The sequence below is a fragment of the Podarcis tiliguerta genome (assembly GCF_965153285.1).
Source record: "Podarcis tiliguerta genome assembly, chromosome: Z".
In the NCBI taxonomy this organism is placed as follows: Eukaryota; Metazoa; Chordata; class Lepidosauria; order Squamata; family Lacertidae; genus Podarcis; species Podarcis tiliguerta.
Window position 1 is genome coordinate 26,038,189 of NC_139553.1, and position 26,919 is coordinate 26,065,107.

At 44.3% G+C, this 26,919-nt stretch overlaps 1 protein-coding gene across 2 annotated transcripts in view; it reads right to left on the minus strand.

Moving 5' to 3' along the window:
* The window catches only part of LOC310669454 (synaptotagmin-like protein 2), a 57,778-nt gene that overhangs the window by 22,747 nt on the left and 8,112 nt on the right, over nt 1–26,919 (minus strand). Inside the window, exons 2-5 of one of the 2 annotated variants that reach the window (XM_083423499.1) lie at nt 20,836–21,376; nt 16,830–16,981; nt 5,147–5,246; nt 214–307 (exon numbers count right to left, since the gene is read on the minus strand). In XM_083423499.1, the coding sequence (XP_083279625.1) occupies nt 214–307; nt 5,147–5,246; nt 16,830–16,981; nt 20,836–20,936 (447 nt within the window). In that variant the 5' untranslated portion in view covers nt 20,937–21,376. Of the gene's footprint in view, nt 1–213; nt 308–1,193; nt 1,244–5,146; nt 5,247–16,829; nt 16,982–20,835; nt 21,377–26,919 lie in introns of those variants that run through there. The other variant, XM_083423500.1, reaches the window with a different exon arrangement.

The window sequence follows — 26,919 nt, forward strand, 5'->3', positions numbered from 1 at the left end:
CTTTATGCCAGGTATGGGGAACCTTTGGCCCTCTAAGTGTTGCTGAACTAACATCAGCCCTATCAAGTATGGTCAATGGCCAGGAATGATGGGAGCTGTGGCAGGTTCAACAAGGTTCCCCATCTCTACCTATGTTAAAGAGGACTTTCGTTTGTTTGTTCTAGATCTACAGCTGCCAATTAATGCCAATTCCACTTCCATTGGACACACTACCTTCTCTGCAGAGGATGGAAGAGTAGACAACCTTAGCCTTGGCTTTGGTTTGGATCTGTGCCCTTCTGCTGAATCCAAAGAAGCTTCACATGACCTGCAGAGAAAGAACAACATTTTATCACAAAGACACAAATCCTGAGATGATGGTGATATATTGTATAATCTCATTGGATCATGTATTGGTTACAACAGTTTGAAAATACTAGGGACTGTTACCCTGCTTGCCTTACTCACCCCCCCCCCAGCTATCTCTCCAATATTTACTCCCTAGAGCTTCCCCTTCCCACCCCATACAACTACTAACCTCACTTTTCACCTTCCCAACCACATTTCTGAAGCCACTTCTCTCTTCTATTCTGCAGCCTAACTTTGCACCCATTTTTGCCTTCACACTCATGTCCCTGCCTCCCTTTCCTTTTGTGCAACCCTTTTTTTTTGCATGTAAACCACCCTTGCGGTAACTTCATGCATCTTCCTCCTCCCACAGACTACAACTACTAAGAACCCTTTTTCACCCTCTCCCCAGTTATGAAGCTACCATCCCTTCCTCTTCTCCAGACCCTTTGATGTTCCCTCTTTCATGCTTCCGCCTCCCACTTTTTTTGCAATCCCCTCTGGACTCTCCTATTTGCAGCCACCTTTGCACCCAACCACCCCATGCTGATCTACAGCATGCTACTGTGTCTTGAAAGTGAACAGAATCCTGCCAGCTTGTTCCATTACAGAAGGTTAACTTCAGTTGATGGGTGTTGTACAAAGATGGGGGTCTGCTCATTATTAAAGTATCTCTTCTAAATTACAACAATGGATCTGGAACTTCATGTTGAAGGCAATTCACAGTACCAAGAGCAAAATAGTTTTTGTGCGAAGGTGCTATGGGATATTTGAGGCTAATACAACAGAGCCTTTCCTGGCTCACTTCTCACGGTAGTCAAACCTTGTCTTAAACTGCCACTCTCCCCCCCCCCCACTCTACTCACACCTCTGCCATTGTTTAAAAATCACCACTTTCCCCACTGCTCAGTTTCCTTTATTCAAACCTCCACTGTTGTCTAAAACCTGCCTTCTCTTTTGCTCCCCTCCCCCTGCCTGACTTCATGCAAATCCAGGATTGTGATACAGCCCTACGAATCCTCCAATGGGAGCTGAGTGATGATATTCTGACATGGACAACATTGAAATCAATAAAAACAATTTACAGTCAGAAGTATAGAGGAGGTCCTAAATCATATAATAATATGAGGTGTCACAGGCCAAGATACAAACAATGTTGTTCAATGCAGATGGTGGGTGCTGTTACTGTACATGGTTGAGTGGGTGTGTTGTGTGTCAACATGGGGTCTATCACAAGGTCTATCACATGTAGTGTATCACCGAGTTAGACTATTGGTCCATCTGGCTCAATACTGTCTACAGTGATGAAGCAGCATCTTGCCAAGCTAGGAAGGTGTCTTATACTGAGCCAGTTCACTGGTACATCAGTATTGTCTACACTGACTGGCAGCAGCTCTCCAGGGTTTCAGACAGGTTCCCTGTTCTACCTAGAGCTGTCAAGGGTTGAACCTGAGACCTTCTATATGCAAAGCTATGCCCCTTTGTTAGAAACAAGAAGCATCAAAATTTGAACAAAAATAAAATAAAATACACAAAACATAAAAACACTAGCTTCTGCTGGTGGGGGACAACCAATCAGCAATATGGAGAGGCACTAAAACAAAGCTTGTCCCAGCAGGATCAAATTCCATCCAACACCTGAATGAAAAGGAAGGTTTTTATTGTGGCACCAAAAATATGTCAGTGTTGGTGCAAGTAACAGGCAGCACAAAAATAGTGTGAGCTTATAATGAACTTTTCCTCATGTTTGTTCATCACTTTAAAAACTTGCATTCAAGCACATTATAAACTGCATTTCTGTCTTACAAACAGAGAGAGACACCAATAGCTCATAAGTACTTTAAGTGCCATTGGTGAAATAGTTCCTTACTCTGCTTCCAGTCTGCCTTCTTTGAATGTTTTGGATCTTGGGAGCAGTAGATGTGAAGGAGTTGCTTCCTTAGCAGGGAACAGTCCGGACTAGTTGTTTGAGGCCAGACATAGTCAAATTAGGACTGGCCCCCGATGTTTCTCCATCAGCTGATTGGATTACAAAATGCTTCACCCTGCACTAACTGGCAAAAAAGCCCAATTTGCAAAAGGGAAGCAGTTACAGCCTTAAATAAACAGTTTGGCAAATGGCATCCAACTGTTTCGGCATCTCAGGTGCTAGTGCCTGTTTAATGATTAACATTTGGTTGGAATTGTTGTATTTGCAATTGACAAAATGGGGAAGCAATCAACAGAAAATTCCTTGCATGGTTTATTTTTAGCTTTTAAATAGCTGAAAGTAGCTGTGACCATCCCCCAAGTCTTCAATGGGTAGATGTCTTCTGAACAGAACAGTAAACCATGAGCCTTGTGGCTGGATCAGGACAAAGGCCCATCTGTTCAGCATCCTGTTCCCACAGTACCCAACCTTTGGGAAGCCTGCAAACAGGACCTGACAGTCTGCAGGGTTCAAACTTAAGTTCAGAGCATGAATTAAGGAGGCGATTTCACTGTGAATAGCCAGGAAAAATGGCGAGACTTTCAAAAACAAAGCTAGGAGGAGGAGGTTTTCTATAGTGCTTGATTGCTAAGCTTTATATGATAGAGCAAGGATGTCCACCCTTTCTGGGCCTAGGGGTACATTTGGAAATCAGAGAAATTGTTGTGGACACATGCAAGATACTCCCTTCACAGAAGAAACACCAATGATGCTGAGGAACCCCCACCAAAAAACACAACAGACAAAACTACATCCTCCCCCAAAAAGGGCTGGCATGCCCTCACCCCAAAACGGACCACCCTCATCAACCAAACACAAAAGCCTTCATTTAAAAAGAAATGAATGGGTAGCACAGGGCGCCCTGGTGGGCTCAAAGTAGGGTATCTGAGGACATGGTGGTGCCCATGTGCTCCCCATTGGGGAGCCCAGTAACAGAGTCATAGGTAAAGGTCCCCCTGACCATTAGGTCCAGTCGTGGCCGACTCTGGGGTTGTGGCGCTCATCTCGCTTTATTGGCCAAGGGAGCTGGCGTACAGCTTCCGGGTCATGTGGCCAGCATGACCAAGCCGCTTCTGGCAAACCAGAGCAGCGCACGGAAACAACGTTTACCTTCCTGTCGGAGTGGTACCTATTTATCTACTTTGACGTGCTTTCAAACTGCTAGGTTGGCAGGAGCAGGGACCAAGCAATGGGAGCTCACCCCGTTGCGGGGATTCGAACCGCCGACCTTCTGATCGGCAAGTCCTAGGGTCTGTGGTTTAACTCACAGCGCCTCATTATTGGTGTCATACTTCGTCTAACTAGTAGCTGAACAATAATGGTGAAATTGTCAATTAGTTTTCCTCCTCCCTTTTTTAAACAAAAAAGAAGTAAAAAAAAATTTCCCAGAACTTTCTCAGAATTATATTAGGAAATAATCTTGATTTGATAAGTACATAACCAGACACTTATTGGAGAAGAGGGATAAAGTAAAGGGATAAGGTAAAGGGACCCCTGACCATTAGGTCCAGTCGTGACCAACACTGGGGTCGCAGCACTCATCTCGCTTTATTGGCCAAGGGAGCCGGTGTACAGCATGACTAAGCCACTTCTAGTGAACCAGAGCAGCACACGGAAACGCCGTTTACCTTCCCGCCGGAGCGGTACCTATTTATCTACTTGCACTATGATGTGCTTTTCAACTGCTAGGTTGGCAGGAGCAGGGACCGAGCAACGGGGGCTCACCCCGTCACGAGGATTCGAACCACCGACCTTCTGATCGGCAAGTCCTAGGCTCTGTGGTTTAACCCACAACGCCGGGCTTTAAATATACCTTACTTGCTATCAATAGGCACTGGCAGTTCAGTTAAAGAGGATGGACCTAATGTATTTAATACATAATAGCTTTTCCTGCTGTCCATACAAGATGACAACAGACTTGCCAGGCCAGGCAACTGTGGGGTCTTAAAGTGCTGGCCTCTGAACATCAATGCTTCAACCCTCTGGTGGAGACCTACGGGAAAGGCCTTAACTGCAAGCCTTCTTTGGGTGTTCTCACTGATGCCAGATCCATTTCGGGCCTTCTCAGACCAATGTGGTGCCAACTGTCTCCTTTTTCTAAGTATGTGTAATTTCACTGGCTAGCAAAGGGGTTCCCAAATTGTGGTCCATGGGCCACTGCTTCATTTGTGGAGTCTGCAGTGTGTATGTATGTGAACAAAACCTACCCATTTGAATCCTATGGAATTCAAACTAAAAAACAATATATAAGAAATAATTTTAAATGTGCTTGTGGGAGGGGGGGTTATTGGTTTGTTTTTGTTTTATTACGTATTTTGTATTCTCATTTAGTGCTTTTCTGCCCTGGGGTCTTTGGATGAAGGGTGGTAAACAAATTAAATTAATAGTAATAGTAATAGTAATAGTAATAGTAGTAGTAGTAGTAGTAGTAATAATAATAATAATAATAATATACACTTTGAAATGATTCAACATATAGCACATCACATCACAATTGCTGCAGCAGGCAAAAAAACCCCCAACCCATTAAGTGGTCCGCCGAGACCCTCAACAATTTTCAAGTGGTTGGGGTGTGTGTGTGGGGGGGGAGTTTGGGAACCATTGGACTAGCATACACCCCTTGTTGTTTTTGACTTTCTGTGTTGTCTTCTTCCTTCCCTCCCCATCTATATTTAAATTGCAGATGCTTGGGGCAAATACCTCTCTTTTGATGGTCAGTGAAGTGCCGCATATACAGATGGAACTGTATGAATAAGAATCTCAACAAGCAATATCACACCAATTCCTTGACTGTCACATTTTTCGTTGACAATGAGTTCCATGTGTGTAGTTCTCTTTTGTTAATATTACCTTTCTTCTTCTGAGATAGCGGAAGGCAAAACTGTTGCTTCTGGTGGTAAGAATGATTTCCTGTCTTTCGGACTCTCTGGGATATGTTCATTATTCTCACCTGTTAGAAAGGAGTCAGTGAGATTAAATCAATTATTTTTTAATGTTGATGGCTGTGGTATTTTACATAAGAAAGTGTTTTCTGTATGAATAATGCCAAGCTAAGGCACATGGCTTCCCCCCAAGAATCATGGGAGCTGTCATTTATCCCCAGAGTTACAATTCCCAGCACCCTTAACAAACTAGTTCCCAGGATTCTGGAGCTAGAACTGGGATTCTGTGAGCAACTGCCCCATACAGTGGTACCTCTGGTTAAGTACTTAATTCGTTCCGGAGGTCTGTTCTTAACCTGAAACTGTTCTTAACCTGAAGCACCACTTTAGCTAATGGGGCCTCCTGCTGCTGCTGTGCCACCGCCGCGCGATTTCTGTTTTCATCCTGAAGCAAAGTTCTTAACCCGAGGGACTACTTCTGGGTTAGCGGAGTCTGTAACCTGAAGCGGATGTAACCCGAGGTACCACTGTATTGAAGTTTGGAGGAACTTCCCGCATAGTGAAGTATTCTAGGCTCTGCACTGGCCCTACCCACCTGGTCTGGCCACTGGGACCTTCTAGACAGGGAAAACTATATAAGACTTCCTGTCTCGGCTGGAACCTTGCTTGAGCAACTGTGGTCTTCCTGAGTAGAACTTTATTTGTTTTTGATCCTGGCTTAGTTTCTTTGTACTGAGTAGTGATAGATTCTGCCCCCTCCCACTGGTTCAGACCCAACTCCAAGCACACAGCTCCTAGTTCCAGCTATGGCTCAGGCGTAAAAGAACAGCAATGGCTGAAAGGACTGGAGGAATGTGCTGATGTTGGGGGAGCAGGGGAGTTATTTGTTCAAGGAAGCAGTGATTGGGGGAACAGATATCAACTGGGGAGTGGGTAGCACATGGCCCTTGCAGATCAGCTTTGTGAAAACTGCCTTACAGGGTTTAGCCATAACCAGAGACACAGACCACCCTTTTCCCCAGGGTGGCAAGCTAACAAACCCAGCTTGAAAGCTAATCAGGACGTGGCAGAGAGCTGTCAATGAAATTAATCCACTCCAGGATTTTAAAGGAGCTACTTCCTGTTTTGAGTCAAAGTCTTCTGATCTTGGCAAATACAGGAGGAGGCGAAGAGAGCTAATAAAAGGAGGACCCCCCCCTTTGTTTGCTCTGGCACAGGAAGAAGCAATGAGTTGGGACTTGTGTTGTACCTACCGGATGAAAGGAAAACAATGCAGCTCACACAAATATTTAAGAGAGCATGGAGGCATCGAAACTACCCAGGTAGGTGCCAACTGGATGTTTGGCAGTAGACCAGGGGTAGGGAAACTTCAGCCAAATGTGGACCTCCAAGCTTTCCATCTGACCCTCAGGACTCTCCCCAGGACACACCCTGTCCTCCCCAGCCACACCCCTCAACCACCCTGCTGCACGCCCTCCTTGAGTATTTTTGCCTGTCTGGAACTGGTCCTAGGACTCTTGTTTACCTGGAAGGAGGATGGAGAAGAGTGTGTGTAGAAAAGGGGTGGGAAGCACTGTTCAATCTGAGGGCCGCATTCCACTCTGGGCAACCTTCTGAGGGCCACATGCTAGTGGTGGGTGGGGCCAGAGTGAGCAGAGCAATCCATGTAAATTTTACCTTTGAACTACACACACACACACACACACACACACACACCACTTTCTATCCTCCACCCAACCAAGCAAAAGGCATTATTAGAATTCAAGGACACATTTCAGTCTGGCAGAAACACTTGGGGTTCAAAGCAGAGCCAGTGAGAAGCATGGTCAAAAGCTGTAAAATGAAGGTACCAAATGCAGCTCTGTCAGAAGGGATTTCCACAGCTTAGGGGCACCCACAGAGAATGCTCTTTCCTGGGTCACCACCTTCTGAGTTTCTGAGGATGGAGGAACAACCAAGAAGGCCTCCTCTACCGATCTTAGCACCTGAGAGGATATATGGAAGGAAGGAGGGGGTCTTTAAGGCATTTGGGGCTGGAGTCGTTTAGGGCATTAAACACTAAGGTGCACACCTTGAATTAAATGCATTGGTATAATTGCTATGTTCTCTGGCAAGAGTGCTTTACTCAGTTCAGCTATGTCAGGGGTCGGCAATCCATTCCACAGGCGGCCCACGGGGGTCGTTTAACTGGCCCACGAACCAGACCCAAACCGAGCTGCCCGCTTGGCGAGTCTCTGCGCGCTGCGCTAAACCGGCGCAGCGTGGCAGGGGGACTCGCTTCCGCAGATGCCAGAAACTGCGTCTGTGCAAATGCAGACACTGGAAAACACACATGCACTCGCAAGCATGCACAATCTGGCCCACAGAGGGATCTCCGCTGGAGTCAACCGGCCCAGGCGAGGTAAACCTTGCCAACCCCTGAGCCATGTCTTACCAGTTAAGAGGTTCAAAAATGCACACTTGATTTATTGCTATAACAGTGGTACCTCTGGTTATGAACTTAATGGTTCAAAAATGCACACTTGATTTATTGCTATAACAGTGGTACCTCTGGTTATGAACTTAATTTGTCCAGGAGGTCCGTTCTTAACCTGAAACTGTTCTTAACTGGAGGAGTGCTTTTGCTAATGGGGCCTCTTGCTGCCGCTGCACCGCCGGCACAAGATTTCTGTTCTCATCCTGGGGCAAAGTTCTCAACTCGAGGTAAATCTTCCAGGTCAGTGGAGTTTGTAACCTGAAGTGTTTGTAACCTGGGGCATTTGTAACTCGAGGTACCAGTGTATTTATTATGTTTATAATAATATTGTTTATTACCGGTACTTATTCTGCATCTTTTCCAAGACACAATGGGCAGGTTGCTAGTGGTTCTAATAATAATAGCAATGAACCATCATAAAAACTAATCATAAACACTGAAGTCAGCCCACCCCTGTGTAAATACTCAATGCGTCTAGACTGGGTTACACCACACCAATCAAAAAGGTGCCACTGATCTTGCATTGCACAATATTTGTCCTTTACTGTAACTTTCCTCCCTGGGATCATTACAGAACTAAAACACCCACAATTCACTGGATCAGCAACACATTGAGAAAACTTTAATGCATATCAGGTTGGAGATGAGAAGGATTTTCCTTTTATGGTAAGTTTTGTATCTAAAAGCATTTCCACCAACTATTTTGCTTGTTTAAAGAAGGTGATTTCAGTATACTAAACTTGCATTAGGAAATAGTGTCATAGAAGGAAGACAGCTAGAATGAAATGGCAAGTGACACTCTGGCTCACTGTTGCCCAACCAGTTTAACTTGCTTAGTTCTTTGTTGTGTTAAAGGTCCAGCTCTTCAAAAACTATAACCACTTTAACAATTTTAGTATCCAGTTGAAACAAAGACCTGATGAACAGTAGAACTTCGGAGGTGCATCAATCGAAGTAATTCAAGTTGCATTTATTATTTTTGTTATGCTCTGTCAACTTCAAATTCTAAAAGTATGTAGGGAACAGTGGTGAAATAGTAAGAGGATAGAGCTGGTGTGCCATGTGGTTCCTAAACTAGCCTGCTCTCCTCACGCAGGGTGGAAGACCCTCCCCATTGCCAGTGATGAAGAAAGACTGAACAACCTGCTGGGCACCTTCTGCAGCCAAATGTCTTGAGCCAGCCCTGCAGCCATGCTCCCAAGCTTAGCAAGGCTATGCGAGCTCCAAGAGAGGAGCTTGCATTTATAAGCCAGGGTTAACTATTTCAATCTACTATTTTTATACCTGGGCAGAGCAAATCCAAGCTCATAGTTAGTGAGGAGAGAGCTTAACCATGGGTCCTTGTTTAGATATCACGCTAAGTTAAACTTTGGCTACATTCATATAGGAACAAAAAGAATGGAGAAGGAGTAAAGTGGCTGCAATATCCACTCTGGAAGCCCGCATGCTTGCCCACAGTCTCATTAAACGTAAGTTTGGCTTAGAGCAGTGTTTTTCAACCAGTGTGCCATGGCACCCTGGGGTGCCTTGAATGATGGTCAGGGGTGCCACGGGCAACACTGGTCTCCATCCCTCTTCCCTTCCCTTCCTCCTCTAATGCCGTCTTGCGTCTCTGCTTCCCAAACAGCTTGCACAGCTGTTTGTTGCAGCAGCCCTGGCTACAAGCTCCCCAGGCGAATGGTGCCTCTGCGCAGGCCAAGGGGTGCTGGTTGCCAGGAGTTGAATCGGCCTCAAAGTAAGCAAGCAAGCAAGCAAGCAAGCAGGAGAGGGAGCCCAGCCAGCTAGTCTGCCAGCCCTTGCTGTTGGGAATGGACAGACAAGTCCCCAGGCCCTGCAAGGTAAGGCGAGGAGACATCTCTCTTTGTGGCAGGGCAAGGCAGCTCAGAGATCAGGGGCGGCAGCAGCAGCTGTCTGGAGGACTCCCAAGGAGAGGGGAGAGGAGAAGAGGCTGAGGAAACACTTCACAAAGGAGGGTTTCAAAAATGGGTGAGAGGCTGCCAGCTCTGCAGGCAAGGGGTGACATCACTGGGCTCCTGATCCCCACAGGGGTGCCGCAGAAAGAATGTAGTTGGTCAAGGGAGCCGTGGACTCAAAAAGGTTGAAAACACTCTGGTTTAGAGTGTTTCATGAATTAAGACTCTAGTCTTACAATCTAGAAGTCTATAATTACTATGAAAACTGTTAAGTTTTGTTAAAAAAATGAAATGCCATAGTACTACTGGGCAAAGAGAAGGGCTGGGGATTCAAATGCAATGCTTGCTGCAGTTTAGTTTGACAGTAAAATCCCTTCAAGTGACCTTTGGGTTATTATCAGTGATGTGACAAAGAAAATGCTATTGACCTCGAAAAGAGCAACATTCCTATCTGCTGAGCTATTTAAATGTGCACAAGTTCAGGATGACTTCTTTTAAGTACACTTAATATCTGAATGAAACTTTTCATGCAGCCTAACTGTCCATTTCTGAGCACAACATGGTTGGGACCTGAGTACCTGAAGGAATGAATGAATACCTATTCCCACATCAACCTACCCACATGTTGAGGTCAGGGATTAGCAGTTTTGGTTTGCCTCATTTCTGCATCTGTTTCTAAAGGTCATACACATTTCTACATTCCTTTCTCCTAACATACAAGAAATTTTCTCTAGTATAATGCATTTTGTATGTTGTTTTCACATATATTCATTTTGATGCATACCTTTTCATAATTATGATGTTCTGCACACATTTGTGTTTAGCGAACTGGATTGCAAAATTCAGAGACGTGTTTCTGTTTGTAAGGATGGGTGAGAAATGTGATTCAGTTAGCATCTTAAGGCAAACTTACCTGATTTGCACTTTCCTTCTAAATTTGTAGTTCTCTGAGTTTCGCAATGCAGTTCACCAGCAAGATAATGTGTGCAGAAATGCATGTTCTAGGGTAAAATGCACTATATTAGGCAAAGCTGCTATTCATCTAACACTGCTACAATTCCCAGAGGTCCCTGGGAAAAGGAATTGATTATTAAACCACTCTGGGAATTGGAGTTCTTTGAGGGGAACAGGGATCTCCTAACAACTCTCAGAACTTCTAATAACACAAATGGTTGGGTTTATTTTTGTCCCACTTTTGTTTTGCTGTGGCCTCTCTGAACAGGAATACAGTGGTACCTCGCAAGATGAATGTCTCGCAAGACGAAAAACTTGCAAGACGAAAGAGTTTTTTGTTTTTTGAGTTGCTTCGCAAGACGAATTTCCCTATGGGTTTGCTTTGCAAGATGAAAACGTCTTGCGCCTTTTTCTTAAAACCGTCAATGCATTCCTATGGGAAACCGTCAATGCATTTCCTATGGGAAACCGTGCTTCGCAAGACGAAAAAATTCACAAGACGAAAAAACTCGCAGAACGAAATAATTTCGTCTTGCGAGGCACCACTGTAATCTGGTTGCCCCGAGGAAGCATAAAAAAACAAACAAAAGCAGAATATTCATCACTAATGAACTATTACTGTGTCCAGAATGTATTGCAAAATACATACATATCCTTAAGTATGTGCAATACTTGGATGGAGTGGGAGAGAGAGAGATTGTTACCTGCTACCACAATCTCTGACAGGTGAGAGATTCCAGGGGTTCCAAGCATTTACACGGGGTTCAGTTTCCGTGGAATGTGGGTCAATGGAGACTGTGGTATCTTTAGGATATATGGTTTATTTACACACATACATACAAACTGAGCCTGCAATGGAGGGGCTCACAGCATTAACACGCCAAGAGGGCCTTGCTTCTCTCATAGTTTCAGCCTTGGAATCAAACATAAATCAAACACAGTTCTGTCTCTATGGCTTCCACCTGCTTCTAGCTCAGCTAACACCCACACACTGGCCCCTGAACTTCAATATACCAGCCAGGTGAGTGTTTGTGTGAAGCCCACCCATTAGCCTGTGATTATGGCGCTTAATTGCTCAGACCAACAGTAATTGCTTAGATGAAGGGACTAATGACAGTACTTAGCTGGTAAGCTATGGCCATTATCTTGCAAAGGAACTTGTTCCACGAGTTCAAAAATAGACTCAACCATTAGATTTTAATCCATGCTGGATCCAGGGCCATGCAAACTGGCCCCCTCAAATGAACTATATATGTGAGAGAGAGTGAAAGTGAGTGAGAAAAGTCAGGTGAGATGTTGGACAACACTTATTTCAGTTTTATTATGTACGTAAGCGCATATGTACACAAGCAGCAGTTGACAACAGATTGCAGGTAGGGTGGAGGGCTCAATTCACCTACTGTGTACATCCAGAAAATCCTGTTGTCAATCCATAGCTCTGAAGTAAACCCTGACAGCAAAAATCAGAATTTGTCTCCACCTCCAGCCAGCAAGCGGTCTAAATTTGCATCTTTATGTAAAAAGTAAAATGTGCAACTTTCTGCTATGGGGCTGAGTTCCGGATCTTTTAAGTACCTAGCATCACTGTGATACCAGGTTGTTGCCATTGTTAGTATTCGTCTTGTCTCAGGAAACAATGGAGGAGGAAAGTCAAATTGCTGGAGTCACAGTGCCTGCTGTGGCTGTAGAGACTGATATGGAAGAGACATATTTTGTTGCAGCTGGGGGAGATGAAGGTGGCCGGTTATACTACTCCAGATGCACCATGACCTTTCTTTTCTCTGTGCTCCTTCCAATGACCATTCCTCCTCTGGTCACCACTATGGATGCACAACCTGTCTGTCTGTCTGTCTCCAGGCACTGTGGTTGTCTGCAAGGGATTACCATACGGCGGGGTTGATGTTGCCAGCCTTCATGCCATACTTGCAGAAATCTTTGTAATGCAGAGTTGGTCTTCCAGTTTGGCCTGGTGCCAGCAGCCAGTTCCCTGTACAGCATGTCTTTGGGGATCCTGTCATATTCTATTTTGTTGACAAGACCAAGCCAGAGTAGACATGGTTGACGGGAGTGTGAACATAATGGGACTGTGGGTTTTGGAGAGCACATCTCTTGAAACTCTGTCCTGCCATGTGATACCTCAAATCCTCCTGATGCAGCACATGTGAAAGGCATTGAGGCACCACTTCTGATGGTTATAAGTTGTCCATGACTCACTTCTATAAAGCAGGGTGCTCAACACGCAAGCCTGGTAGACCTTCATATTAGTATTAACAACACATTCTCCCATGCCCTTATGGAGAGGCATAACTGCCTTGCCAATACGCTTGTCCTACTCATCATCAATGGAGGGGTTGCTGGTTATGATGAAACCCACAGAAGACAAAATCATCTACCACCTCATCAAGTGTGTGGTCACCAATGCTGATTGGTGTGCTAGTGGTATCCTGACCCAAGATGTTGGTCTTTGTCAGACAGAGGGTAAAACTGAACTCCCTGCAGACTTGGGCAAAACAGCTGATGAGTCTCTGCAGGGCTTCATTGGAGTGCACTGTCAAGGCTGCAACATCTGCAAAGAATAAGGATAAGGACCCGCCACACTTTTGTCATGGCCCAGAAACATGCCCTGTTGCTCCTTGAATGAAAGTACATACCATCTTCAGTTGAGCTGAAGCATAGGAGAGCACTAGGGAGAAGAATATGCCGAAGAGAATTGGGGTGAGAACATAGCCCTGTGTAACACTGCTCTTTATAGGGAAGGCATCAGAGGATTAATGGACGTCATCATGGATGGTGCTGTGCATGTTCTCCTGGAAGGACACAATCTTCTTGTGGAGCTTAGGTGGGCCCTCTAGCTTGTTGAGCAGTGTGAAGGGTCTTTTTCGGCTGACGAGGTCATAGGCCTTCGTCAGGTCTATGAAGGCAATGTAAAAGGGGTGTCTCTGCTGTCTGCATTTCTCCTGCAGAGGCCTACAACTCCCTGGCTTCAGAGGAACTTTATTTTATTGCGAGTCAGAATCTACAAAAGGAAATACTCCTACAGGTCATCTCCTCGAGTTTCTTGGAGGGAAGGGGGAGTATAAATGACACACATTTCCTTATTGGGAAGATAGATGCTAGAAAATAGAAGTACATGCATGTGTAGACAAGATTCCCACAGTGCACAATATGCTATGGGAGAACAGGGCAAAAAGTAGTATTCTCCCTGAAAACATCCCTCCAGAGTACTTAGCAAGGCTCTAGGTTCCTGGAATCAACACCTAACCTTTTTCAGATTCTACTGTGTTCCATCCTCACTAGAAAGAAAGAAAATGAATTCGTCTAGAGGCTAGGCAATATTGCTCAGCAGTCCTGTAATATTTCAGCCAAGGCTTAATTGGCCTGCCTCTGTGATCATATGAATCATCCCAAAGTGTTATTACCCACCAGTGCACCCTGATAGCAAAGTGCCAAATTCAGGCTGGCGGGATTTGGATTCAAGCCCAGATTTAATGATCTACCTCACAAAAGCTCCGTCAGGTCGGATTTGTTCCATTTCAAAAAGTGCTGTGCATTTCCAAGCAAAGTGCAAGGCAATAACTCCCCTCTTTCTTTTTTCCTGGAAAAAAAGGCAAGGCCCCAGAATGCCGCTGAGGAGTACAATGTGGCTCCCCATCAGTGTTTTAGAAGAACGTTCACTTGCACTTGTTTTGCTCTCAGAAGTAGGGACAGTTTGGTTCAGTGGTTAGAGTTCTGGACTAGGGCAATGGGAGTCCAGAATTCAAATCCCTGCTCAGCCAGGAAGCTCTCCTAGGCCAGTTACTGTATCTAGGCTTAGCCTACCTCACAAGGTTGTTGTGGAGATAAAATGGGGAGGGGGGAGAACCATATACTAACTATCTTGAGTTTGTTGAAGGAAAGGTGGGATATAAATGTTGTAATAAAATCATCATCATCATCATCCATCTTCTCTATTATACTGGTATCCAAAACAGATTATATTTAGATCCAATAAGGTGACAATACTTGCGGTAAATTTTGAAGTGAATTTAACGACCCCTAGAGCCATGATCTCAAAGGGAGTCCAAAAATGTAGGCGACAGTATAATAGTAGTAGTGGTAGTAACAACAACAACAACAACAACTTTATTTGTACCCTGCCCATCTGACTGGCTTGCCCCAACCACTCTGGGAGGCTTCCAACATATAAAAAACATAATAAATAAATAAACATTTTGAAACTTCCCTATACAAGGCTGCCTTTAGATATCTTCTAAATGTTATATAGTTACTTATCTCCATGACATCTGATGGAAGGGTGTTCCACAGGGAGAGGCACCACTACCAAGAAGGCCCTCTGCCTATTTTATATCCCACCCTTCCTCCCAAAGGGGTCCAGGGCAGCAAACAACAAGAGAGAAACGCTAAAAACATCTTAAAAGCACACTTCCCATACAGATGCAGAATGGGAAAGACCTCAACTTAAAAGGCTTGTTGAAAGAGGATGGTCTTCATTAGGTTCCAAAAGGACAAGAGAGATGGCACCTGTCTAATATTTAAGGAGAGGCAACTCCAAAGGGTAGGTGTCACCACACTAAAGGCCCAGTTTCCACACTTTGTGTAATGGGCCTCCTGATAAGACGGTATCAGCAGGAGGCCCTCACCTGTAGAATGCAGTGATCAACTGGCAATACAAGGCGAGAGATAATCTGTCAGGTATCCTGGTCGCATGCTGTATAGGGCTTCATACACCAGCACCTTGAATGTTGCTCATGTATTCTGTGTTGATCCCTACACACACCCAAAAGTGTTTAAGGACAAAGTAGAATACCCTATTCATTAGGATCACCATGACTGCAGTTTTATGCTTAGTTTCCTGGAAATAAAAGTCACTGAACTCATTGGGGCTTACTTCTGACTGCACAACTTGCAAAACACACTGAGTTCTAACCAAAGATGTTGAGCCACCTGAAATGCCACCTTTCGCTTTTATTTAGAAATGCCAATCATCTAGCAAAAAAAGTGTTGCCGTTGACCCTGCTCATGCGAAAGCAGGAACTCTATCAAAGAGAAAACTTGAAGTATTCAGCTACTACTTGATTGCTTTCCTCACTCTGACTTTCCATATGCTAACCTGATGCAAACAAACTTGAAAGCATTGTCATCTCCTTTTTCACTTGCTGGAGCAGGGGTAGGCAACCTAAGGCCCGGGGGTTGGATGCGGCCCAATCACCTTCTCAATCCAGCCCGCGGACAGTCTGGGAATCAGCATGTTTTTAAGTAGAATGTGTCCTTTTATTTAAAATGCATCTCTGGGTTATTTGTGGGGCATAGGAATTCATTCCTTTTTATTTATTTTTCCCAAAATATAGTCCGGCCCACCACATGGTCTGAGGGACGGTGGACCAGCCAAAAGGTTGCTGACCCTTGTGCTAGAGCAAGGAGAGCCTGTCAATTACCCTGACATTGAGGTAGATACAGTAATGTCATTACCTGTATTCTGGAAAAAGTCTGCCTCCACTACACCACTGGAAAATACAAATGACTAAACTCCAAAAAATATTCCATGTGCTAAAGCACAGCCAGAATATGAGAATGAAAGTTAATGCATGTGGATTTTAGCTGGAAGGTATAGGTGAGAGAGCAGAAGCGGGAATAACTGTTTCCATCTTGTTTAAAGGAACCCGACATACATCATCCTCTTTCCTACTTTTGGGGCCTGCAAAACCCCAAAACCATTATCCAAGTGTTTGGGTTTCTAGAGCTGCAAATGAAGCAAACTTCAGGTGCCCAAAACATCACTTTGAGTTTTAAACCTTCTTGTATGTTGTTTTGAGGTGCTTTGGCCATAATAATAAATAGAGAAATAATAATGTTGATAATAATAGTAATAATAATAATAAAAGTAGTATTGTCACCATTATTACATTCTTAGTCACTTTTCTCAAAATGACCCAAGGTGACTTACAGGTAACATACCTAGCATGCTTTCTAACCACAGATTGCTATGATGACAAACAGTGGTTAGTGCTCCAACAACAGGAATTAGAATTAGAAATTATGAAGGTGGTTTCTGTAAGACACATGTGAGAAGGGAGGAGAAAGGACACGAGCTGTGGTGTCTTTCTGCCATCCAAACAATGTTTTAGAGCAGGGTTTCCCAAAATGGGGGACTCCTGCTGTTTTTGGACTACAATTCCCATCATCCCTGACCAGTGGTCCTGCTTAGCTAAGGATGATGGGAATTGTAGTCCAAAACCAGCTGAAGTTTGGGAAACACTGGTTTAGAGGATCATCTGAACCGTGCCTCTGGTTTACTACTGTGTACTTACGGTCAAAGTTACCCTTTTTCTTTTTAATCGATGCTCGGAGTAGCTCTGAGCCTTCTAATGCCTCCTGGAAGCGCTGTGCCTTCACCTCATGGAACCATTGTCCAGTCACAAATTTCTTCTTCTTTTCATCCTTCAGTGAGCCTTCCAATCGCCTTAGCAGAAATGAAAAGCAGAATCAGTGCCAGAGCCTTGCATTTACACAGTGCACAGAGGCACTCAGAGAAAACCTGCATTTTACTGCTGAATTGGAGCAAACAGCAATCTGTGGGAAATCTGACTGCCACTGCTCTGATTCTATAGCAAAACATGTTGTCCCCCCCCCCCCCCAGGGAAAGCACCAGGACCAAAATAATCCAAAACAAAACCACTTGGATACAGATCTGGCAGCCATGAATGTCTGCCTAGAAAAGGGGCGCAAAATGAAGTGTGGATGAGCCCTATGTGTCGAGGTAGTCTTGCCTAAAAAAACCCACCTTTTTTTTGCTGGCATCAAAAATAATCCAGAGAAGCTGCCTGCTTAATATCAATAAGCAGGGAGTTCCAGAGAGCTTGTGCTGCCACACTAAAATATGTATTTCTCACAGAATATTATATCACACTTGTAAAAGTGCCAGTTTTGCAGTTGAAGGTGGTTGAGTGGGTAAATATATATGGTAAGAAAATTCTTCAAATAAAGCTGTCACAAGCTTTGGCAAGCTTTATATGTTACCAGCAACACCCTAAATTTGTCCCAGGAACAAACAGTAACAAATCATTTTATTTCTATTTTTCTACTGGCAGAGCCAAAGTCCTGAATTTAATAACATATCAGTCTGATTTTATTAATTTTGAATGAACATTTTACACCATTTTTTGTATGCCACTCAGAGATACCCATTGATTAAGTGGTATATAAAGGTAAAGGGACCATTAGGTCCCTTTGACCATTAGGTCCAGTCGCGGACGACTCTGGGGTTGCGGCATTCATCTCACTTTACTGGCCGAGGGAGCCGGCGTACAGCTTCCGGGTCATGTGGCCAGCATGACTAAGCCACTTCTGGCGAACCAGAGCAGTGCATGGAAACGCCATTTACCTTCCCGCCGGAGCACTACCTATTTATCTACTTGCACTTTGACATCCTTTCGAACTGCTTGGTTGGCAGGAGCAGGGACCAAGCAACGGGAGCTCACCCCGTCACAGGGATTCGAACCACCAACCTTCTGATTGGCAAGTCCTAGGCTCTGTGGTTTAACCCACAGTGCCACCCACGTCCCAAGTGGTATATAGGTCTTGCTAAATAAAATAAACGAAAAATATATGGGGATGGTTGGGAGTGAAGCTTGCCATTGTGAAGCCACTCCCCCTCCGTCTTGTATGTACATTCATTCAACATGAAGAAAACGTCTGTCAGTGAATTATAACTTGTGTTCCTAAGCCAGAACAGAGTTTGCTAAGTCACTACGAACAGCTTAGCCATAGGAAGATATTTGCCTTTAGGGGGATATTCCAGACCATGTCTCTGATCGCTCAGAGCTACAATCCACCAGAGTAGCTTAACAATCAATCCCTCTTCCCAGAGAACTCTGGAAATTGTACCTCTGCTTGTGGGTTTCTCACAGGCGTCTGGCTGGCCTCCTTGAGAACAGGATGCTGCACAAGATCAACCATTGGTCTGATCCTGCAGACTCTTAACAAACTACAGCTCCCAAGATTCTTTGAGGGAATTCATTACAGTTAAAGTGGTATAATAGAGTTTTGATTGTATAGCATGGATGTGGCCCAATTGGAGAATGGCTGAAAAGAAATTGGAGAAATTCCCAGCTCACTGCTAATTTAGGACTACAGTTCCTGTAAAATCCTTTGCATGAGTCTCCTAGGGCCAAATTTGTTGGGGTTTTTTGGCGCCAAGTAAAAACATTTTTATTTATTCGGGACGTGCAACATTGTCAGTTGGTTTTCATTGTCTCTCTTCCCACTTTCTCTTCTGATTTTATTGCTTTGTTGACTTTTTATTGTGTTTCCTCTGCTCGACTATTTTGTGTTTCACTTTTTTATACCGGTGTGCAAATATTAGACTTTATTGGAAGAAGGTCCAATAAAGATTTCCCCGCCAACAAGAAACATTCAGTTTTTGAAAGTAAACGAATAGGTTGGGAAGGCACCGTTCGTAGAAGGGACAGTAAACCCCCCCCCCCCCGTCCCCTGAGCAGCCTTTGACAACTTGGTCCGCTGCAGGAACTTTGGACTACAATTCCCATCAGCCCCTGCCAGGCCTCTCTAGATGTTGCTGGACTACAACTCCCATCACCCCCGACTATGCTGATGGCAGTTGGTTCAACAAACATCTGGAGGAGCACAGTTGCTCCATCCCTGATTTGCAAGAATTCATGAAGCGGCAGCCATAAGGGCAGAGATCATCACCACACAGGTAATTGAAAGGTGGTTTGGGCTAGGTCATAGCAGCGCTATTTTTCTAGGAAAAGAGGTGCTGGAACTCACCATGAAAACTTCCCTTGTTCTCTTATAATGGCAATTGCCCTGAGAGGTGCCAGAACTGAGTTCCAGCTTAAGAAAGCCTTGGGTCAAACTATTATGTAGTGGGGCATAATGGGTTGAGGGGCAGATGGGGCTCGTCAACCTGGGAGGTAGCTCATCTAGGAGAAGGAAATATCTGCCCCTCCAACGCTTTGCAGGATATCTTTGGGAGAAGAAAACCCTACACAAATCCAGACTAGAGTCCCTAAGCTGGTTGGATACTACCATGTACACCAAGCTGGTGCCGAACATATTGCTCTGCTTTCCTTTGGACCACATCAGCAAGACCAGGTTGGGGGTCTTGTTGTCTCGGCAGCCCAGAACCTCCAAATACCCTGCCTGGGCTTGTGCCCTGGGGAGGTCACTGCAATGCTGCTAACACAGTGGTTTGACTTCACCTCCGGAGGCGCACTCCATTGTCTTTTGAGACAGACAGACAGATACTAACAACAATAAGGGGTCTAGGGCTGGGGTGTCCTGAATTAAAATTCCTACTCAAGCTGAGTAATCCTAGCCCCCTCTCTCTAAGCCTCCCCCTACCTGGTGGCGTAGGGAGGGGGGTGCGGGCCACCCCGAGTGTCATCACTGAGTATGGTGACCACAGGGCCTGGCCTGCAACGCGCCCGAGCCACACATCTCTCCTGGGGAGTGACGCGGCGGCTTGGGCACCTGCAGGCTCCGCGCTGCCTGAAACGGCAACGTGGGGCTTGCAGACTCTGGGGAGGTTCTGCACTGTGTGCTCTGCCTCAGCTTGCCCTGCCCTGTAGGCTCCCAAGCAGCTAGCTACGCCTACCTCATAGGATTGTTGTGATAATAAAAGTAGGAGACACATACACTGCCCCAAGCTCTTTGGAAAGGATGGAAGCATAAAAGTAGTAGTTTGGGGTGTTTCTTTTAGAAAAATGGACAGCTTCTCAAGCATGAATATGGGAATTTGTCCTTTTTCTCGCAGCGCCGTATGCTGATTCATTCACATTTCAAAAAGCAAACCTGCTGTCACAGGGAGAACAACTGAACTTCAGGTTTTGGGGCACATACAGATTTTTGAGCAGGTACTGTAGGTGCCACCTGCTTTGGTCACTTCTCTCCCATTTCTCCCAGATCAGATCCCCACCTAGACAGAAGAAAGCATGTACACACACACACACACACACACACACTTTATCTTTCCAGGGAATCTGGGTTAAAGCCAAATCCAGTGGAATGTGAGCTCAATAAAGCACATGGAAATAAAAGAGGAAATTGAGAAAGAGCATCACTTGAGCAGTACTTTTCAAGGCGCAGGGAAGGCAACCACCCTTACCAACTCATGAGCAAGGGGGAAGTGAGTGGGAGGAGTCAGAGGCTTCTTGGATGCCAGGGGCAAATATTAAGGGTGCCACTGTGTCTGTGTGCACCATGCTGGTGACCCTTGCATCAACATCATCATCACTACAGGAAACTTAACCTCTCAGAATTTGTAAATACTTTGCTACAGCCCTGACTTCTTACCTGATACGATCTCCATCCCTTTTCTTCAACTCGGCATCCCTCTGCAGCACCTTCATCAGCTTCCCATACTCCTCTTCTGTGAGAAAGCTGAGATCCAGCATCTTTCCCTTGGTGTTCTCTGGGCAATCAAAGCATTGGCACTTTGGAGGCAGTAGCTACAGTGGTGAGGGGCTCATGAAAAACCAGAACAGAGAGCCTGAAGGGATACAGTTTTTATGTATTGAGTCAGAATGTACAGGGAGCACTTTACTCTGGCATACCTTGGGGAAGAACCCCCTGCAGGATCCAGGCTACCGTTTCAAAGCACAGATCTGTTCTTCCAGGCTCTGGTCCTCTATACGGCATGCCTGTGTCAACCAAAACAACTGCAGCCCCCAGTGAATTTCTCCTCCTTTCACTCTGTCCACGTGCAGGTGGAAGTGTAAATGAGTCAGCTTTCCCAGGCACCCAAATGAGAAGACAGGGCAGCTGTTGGATGCAGGAGAGAATTAAGCATCTGCTTCCTTCAACCAAGAAGTCTGTCAGTTTGGTTCAGTTGCTCCTGAGAAGAGAGGAATAATAATAAAAAAACCCTCATTGAGATGCCTTTTTAGATAAATGCAGTGATCGCATGTGAACATCAAGGATGTTTACTTACTCCTGAGCACATGAGCCTCGAGCAAGCAACACTGTGTGTGTTTAACTGTAAACAATCTCTCTGTTGCAGCAGCCTGAGAATGAGATATAATCTTAGCCTAAGTTTAGTTGCATAGAGAAACCAAGTGAGTAGGCAGGCAACACAAACTGCCTTAATGTTTTGTTTTTGTAGAGAAAAGACCCATTGGCTTCAGCCAGATCAAACTTAACTGTAAGAAGGAGGAAAGGGCATCTGCTCACTATGAGGATTACCAAGAAGAGCCTTGTAGTCAAAAGGATAACAAGGTGATTATGACACAATGCTAGCATATGTCAATTTGCAAGCTGCTGCAAGACTCCTTGTTGTACTGCAGTTCAGGATGGGTTGGGGGAGAGAGAGAAATTCAGTTCAGTTCACATCTGAAGGCGAACATACCCAATTCACACTTTCCAAAACAATATGCAAACTGCTGAAGCACAATCACAATTCAAAATTCATACTTCTCCACACTTTCGGATAAATGACAATTTATCCTAAAACACACATATTCGTGTGGGATTTTGCAAAGCAATTTCCCTTGATATAATTCACATTTGTATGTTACATCCACTGACATGTGCTTTTTAATGCACACTTCACCCTAGTGCATGCATTTTTTTGGTAAACGTTACTTGGCTGGAGAAAACTTGCAATGAAAATTGCAAGAAAAAAAAGGTAATGAAAATTTCAATGGCTGTTTGGGAAACTGCAAATGAAGGAGACTCACCTTTACATTTCTTACTCATCCCTGATTCTATGGGCTTATTTCTGAGGACAGCATGTTAACATACTTTTCCAGGACTAAGCGCCATTGGACGAAAGGGGAATTACTTCTGGGTAACTTTCATCAAATACAGAGCTCTCAGTTTAAGTTAAAAATTGTAACAAGTTGCAATACTTTACAATATTATTTTAAATTGTCACTATTTATTTATTTAGATAGCAACCGGCTCCATTAAAGGTCTGAACTATGTGTGCTAAAAAAGATCCTACTATACATAATTCTGAGAAAACTCATCAGACCAAAAAATGCTGGGGTTTCAGGAAGCCAGTCTTTTGGACCCTTCTTTTCAGTGCTGCTAAACTCACAGTATCCAGCTGGCAAAAGTAAACAGAGTCTGAAGCTGTTTGCCAGTATGGTGTACATATCGTGCATTCAGCCATAAAGATGAGGCTTTTGTACACTTTGTGCATTTCCTGTGCTATATTTGTTCTACATGCTTCTGAGCCTCCAGAGGCCTCAGAAAAAAAGAAGAAAAAAAGAAGCCATAAAAGTTTTCATTGCAATCTCCTGTTCGCATGCTGTTGACTTAATAGCATCTGCAGGGCAAAATCACCAGGCCAATGTCATAAATACAACTGTATTTCTGTCTAGCAGTCACAGTGGGAGCAGCAGAGTCATTCCTGCTTGGGTAAAGGAGGCATCTGCTCCACCAAGGTACTTGCTTTGTCCCATTTCCTTCCATATTAGTAAAGACAGCAGGCAGAGAGGTCTGGAACCTGCAGTCCGGATGCACTTTAAGCTGGATGCACTCTCAGCCCGCACCAACATTGGAACTCTTTGCCTATTGATATTAAGCAGGCCGTATAGTTAAAGCCATGGTTTTCCCAGTAGTGATGTATGGAAGTGAGAGCTGACCATAAAGAAGGCTGATCGCCGAAGAATTGATGCTTTTGTATTATGGTGCTGGAGGAGACTCTTGAGAGTCCCATGGACTGCAAGAAGATCAAACCTCTCCATTCTTAAGGAAATCAGCCCTGAGTGCTCACTGGAAGGACAGATCCTGAAGCTGAGGCTCCAATACTTTGGCCACCTCATGAGAAGAGAAGACTCCCTGGAAAAGACCCTGATGTTGGGAAAGATGGAGGGCATAAGAAGAAGGGGGCAACAGAGGACGAGATGGTTGGACAGTGTTCTCAAAGCTACCAACATGGGTCTGACCAAACTGCGGGAGGCAGTGGAAGACAGGAGTGCCTGGCGTGCTCTGGTTCAGGGGGTCACGAAGAGTCGGACACGACTGAACGACTAAACAACAACAATTAAGCAGGCACCACATGAGTACCTGCTTTTGACACCTGTCAAAAACTGTTTTGTTTAGGACAGCCCTCCAACCTATAACAATGTTTTGTATATCGCATTTGTTTTTAAAACTGTTGATCTGATCTATATTTTGATAATTTTAATATATCTAACATTTTGAAGTTCATTTGCAATTGCTTTTTTTAAGAATACATTAAGAATAACCTTAAGGAGGTTATTTTAATTAAGTGGCATATAAATATTTCTATAAAAGTAGATACAGAGCAGCTATATAAGATGTTCAGTCCAGTGGCCAACCTAACATCTCTCTTTAAACAGACCTCTAAACCAATACATACCACTTTGTTCTAAAGCCCATTCTAGCAGTTAATAAATAATTGGTTTTCAAAAGAAAAGACATTTTTAATCTTGCCTGCCATGCTGAGATACATTTTGATCCTGCATGCTGCTAAGTAGCTCCTATTTTACCTCCCATGTCCTTGTGTGACTTGACAGCTTGGCTTGCCATGAGTGTATAGCAGTACGAATGGTGAAACAATGGAATTACTTGAAAACATAGTACAATCCATTCTGCCCTGAAACATCAAGTTGTTCCCAGCAGGGACTGAGCAAAAACTGATGCAGAAACAGATTCTGAAACTTTATGGCACTTGCAGGAGTAAAATGATAATAATTACTAATTTATTATATAACGACAACAACAGTGTTCCCCTACATATGTAAGGCCAGCCCTACCATTAGGTAGGGTGCAGCGGGTGATTCTGGGAATAATGAAAAGGTAGCAAAGCATTATTATTGCATTTTCATTGCCAGGAAAAGGCACTTTTCAGATTTTCTGACTCAGGTTTTCTGACTCAACTTGACTGGTCCTGGGCACTGTGTGTTTTTATTTTTTTAAAAAAAATATTAATAATATCAATATATGACACTGCAGCAAAATCAATTCATGCTTAATATATCCACAGAAATCATTTAATCAGTTTTGTTCTGATTCCAATGGAAAACAGAGTAAGTGTTTGGTTTCTTTTGAAAGTTATTAATCATTCAAATTCACCTCTCCCATGTTATTTACAACTGGTAGTTTTGTTCATGAACATAAAGTCCTACATCCTCCTTAGCCACGAATCAGTTGTGGGAACTGGCTAGCACTTTCATCAGTTTTAGCAACCATGAGCCAAGTCCCTTAGTGCTTTAATTAGAATATGGGATGTATCTCTCCTGGGCTGCTACTTCTCATGCCTTAGAAGCACTCAAATAAGGTACTACATCTGTAGGTCGCATTTGCTACCATTCTTACAATACCATTATTTTTCCTCCCTCTCCCCAATATTTATTAATTCCATTACCTTCTTACCACATATTGGCAAATACGTCCTTATTTGTTACAATCCCTATATAAGCTACCCAGACCCTATGTATATGGTAAGAAGGGAAGTCCAGAAGAAAAGGGGTCTTTTCTGTAGCAGGGTCTTTTCTATGTATGGAATGCACTCCCTGCGGAGGCCCACCTGGTGCCAACTTTGTCATTGTTTCAGTGCCAAGCAAAGATGCAATTGGAGGCTGTTCCAATAGGCAAAATAGAGCATTGCCCCATCAACAGCAAGCCCAGGGGTAGGGTGGGGTGGAACGGCCTGTCAACTTCCTCCTCCTTGTTCTAGGTACTGTCACTGTAGAACTCCTCAGGGAGGAGAATGGGGATGAAACTTGAATTAGCTAGCTTTGGCTCTAGCTCAACCCACTGTCAGCTTCCCATCCTACCAGTTCCAATGAGCACCAGTCACCACTGCAAAGTTGTTTTTTGTTTCCTGGGCATTTGGAGAACACAAATGACTGGATGTTTTCCCCCTGACTATGGCCTCATCCAGGTTTCCTTTCGTGCTGAATTTCTAGGTACAGGTCTGAACCTTAAAGCACCGTGTCTGAGTGCTTCCCCTGCCCTGCTGCTTTCCCTACAAAATCCTTAATCTGAGAAAACGGCAATCTGTTTTGTTAGCAAATGGTGAATTGTCATTTGTTCCAATTCAGAGGCAAAGAGTGGGTTTTCGCTGGGAAAAATCCTTAATCTGAGAAAACGGCAATCTGTTTTGTTAGCAAATGGTGAATTGTCATTTGTTCCAATTCAGAGGCAAAGAGTGGGTTTTCGCTGGGAAAGCACCAGGGCAAAAACCCTCTCCAAAACCACACATGGAGATGGTGCTTTAAAGCACCGGGGTGTGTGTATGTGTGTGTCTGGTAATGTGGATGACCCCTATGAATTCTTATTCTTTGCTTTCAAACTTCATGTAAATCACTTCATGGAAGTGGTGCATACAACCAGAAAACCTAACCTATCTTGTGCAGGACATGTGGTTGTTATGGGTAGGTGTTGTGCTATGAGCCTGAAGAAAGAAAGAAAGAAAGAAAGAAAGAAAGAAAGAAAGAAAGAAGAGAGGAGAGAAAGGTACGTTAAAAGTAAAAAATCAAGGCCTCTACTGTGTTGGGCTTTTGCCCTCTCAGTTTAGTACACAACTGCCAATCAATAGCATGACAAACTGTCATATAGTTGGGTGCCCTGAATAGAGTATTGTGCTGCTTGAGGCAAAGAACAAAATGGTGCCCCTTCAGTTTTGTCAGTTGCATCCAACAATGAACAGAATTCCACTTGTGTAATGGGACTTCTGTTTCCTCTCCCTCCAGCTCCCTAACTCTCCAGAGTTGACTTTGAAGGAATGTGGGAAGTTGAAGAGGACAAGAGAGGAAGAGGAGCTCCAGCACACACAGGTGTCTTTTGTGCCAGTGGAACTTCAGCATTGGATGTAGCCCTATTTGCAGAAGATGCCTGGACTGGCTGTTGAATTTGAGACAGCATCATCCAACACACTCAAGGCCAGTAATGTCATGTACGTGATATAGGACAGGCTATGAACCACACACAGCTTTTCGAGGGTGGAAGCAAAACTCAAGCGGAGGAAAGTGACTAGCTGCAGAGAGCAGGGGCTGCTCCACTGTTCTTACATTGCATCAGCAACATAGCAGCTCCCTTCAGTCATTTCTCTTGAAGCATTGGAAATAGCATGGAGAGAGCAAGAACACATCCCCTGATGGCTCTGTCCATATGCTGGGCCTAAAGGTCTGAGATAGGAAGCCTGGCTCTTTTTGTAGGTCCCCTGTATGATTTAGACCCCGGAATGATCATGCTTCCCCCAGGGCATCCTGGGAACCTTGGTTGGTTATGGTCCTGAGAGTTGTTAGACCTACATTTCACAGAATGTTCAAGATTCTAAATCATGCAGGAAGTCTATGGTCACATCTGCACCCTATATATTTAAAGCACTCTTGTACCACTTTAACTGCCATGGTTTCCCATAAAGCATCCTGGGAACTGTAGTTTGTAAAGGATGTTGAGCGG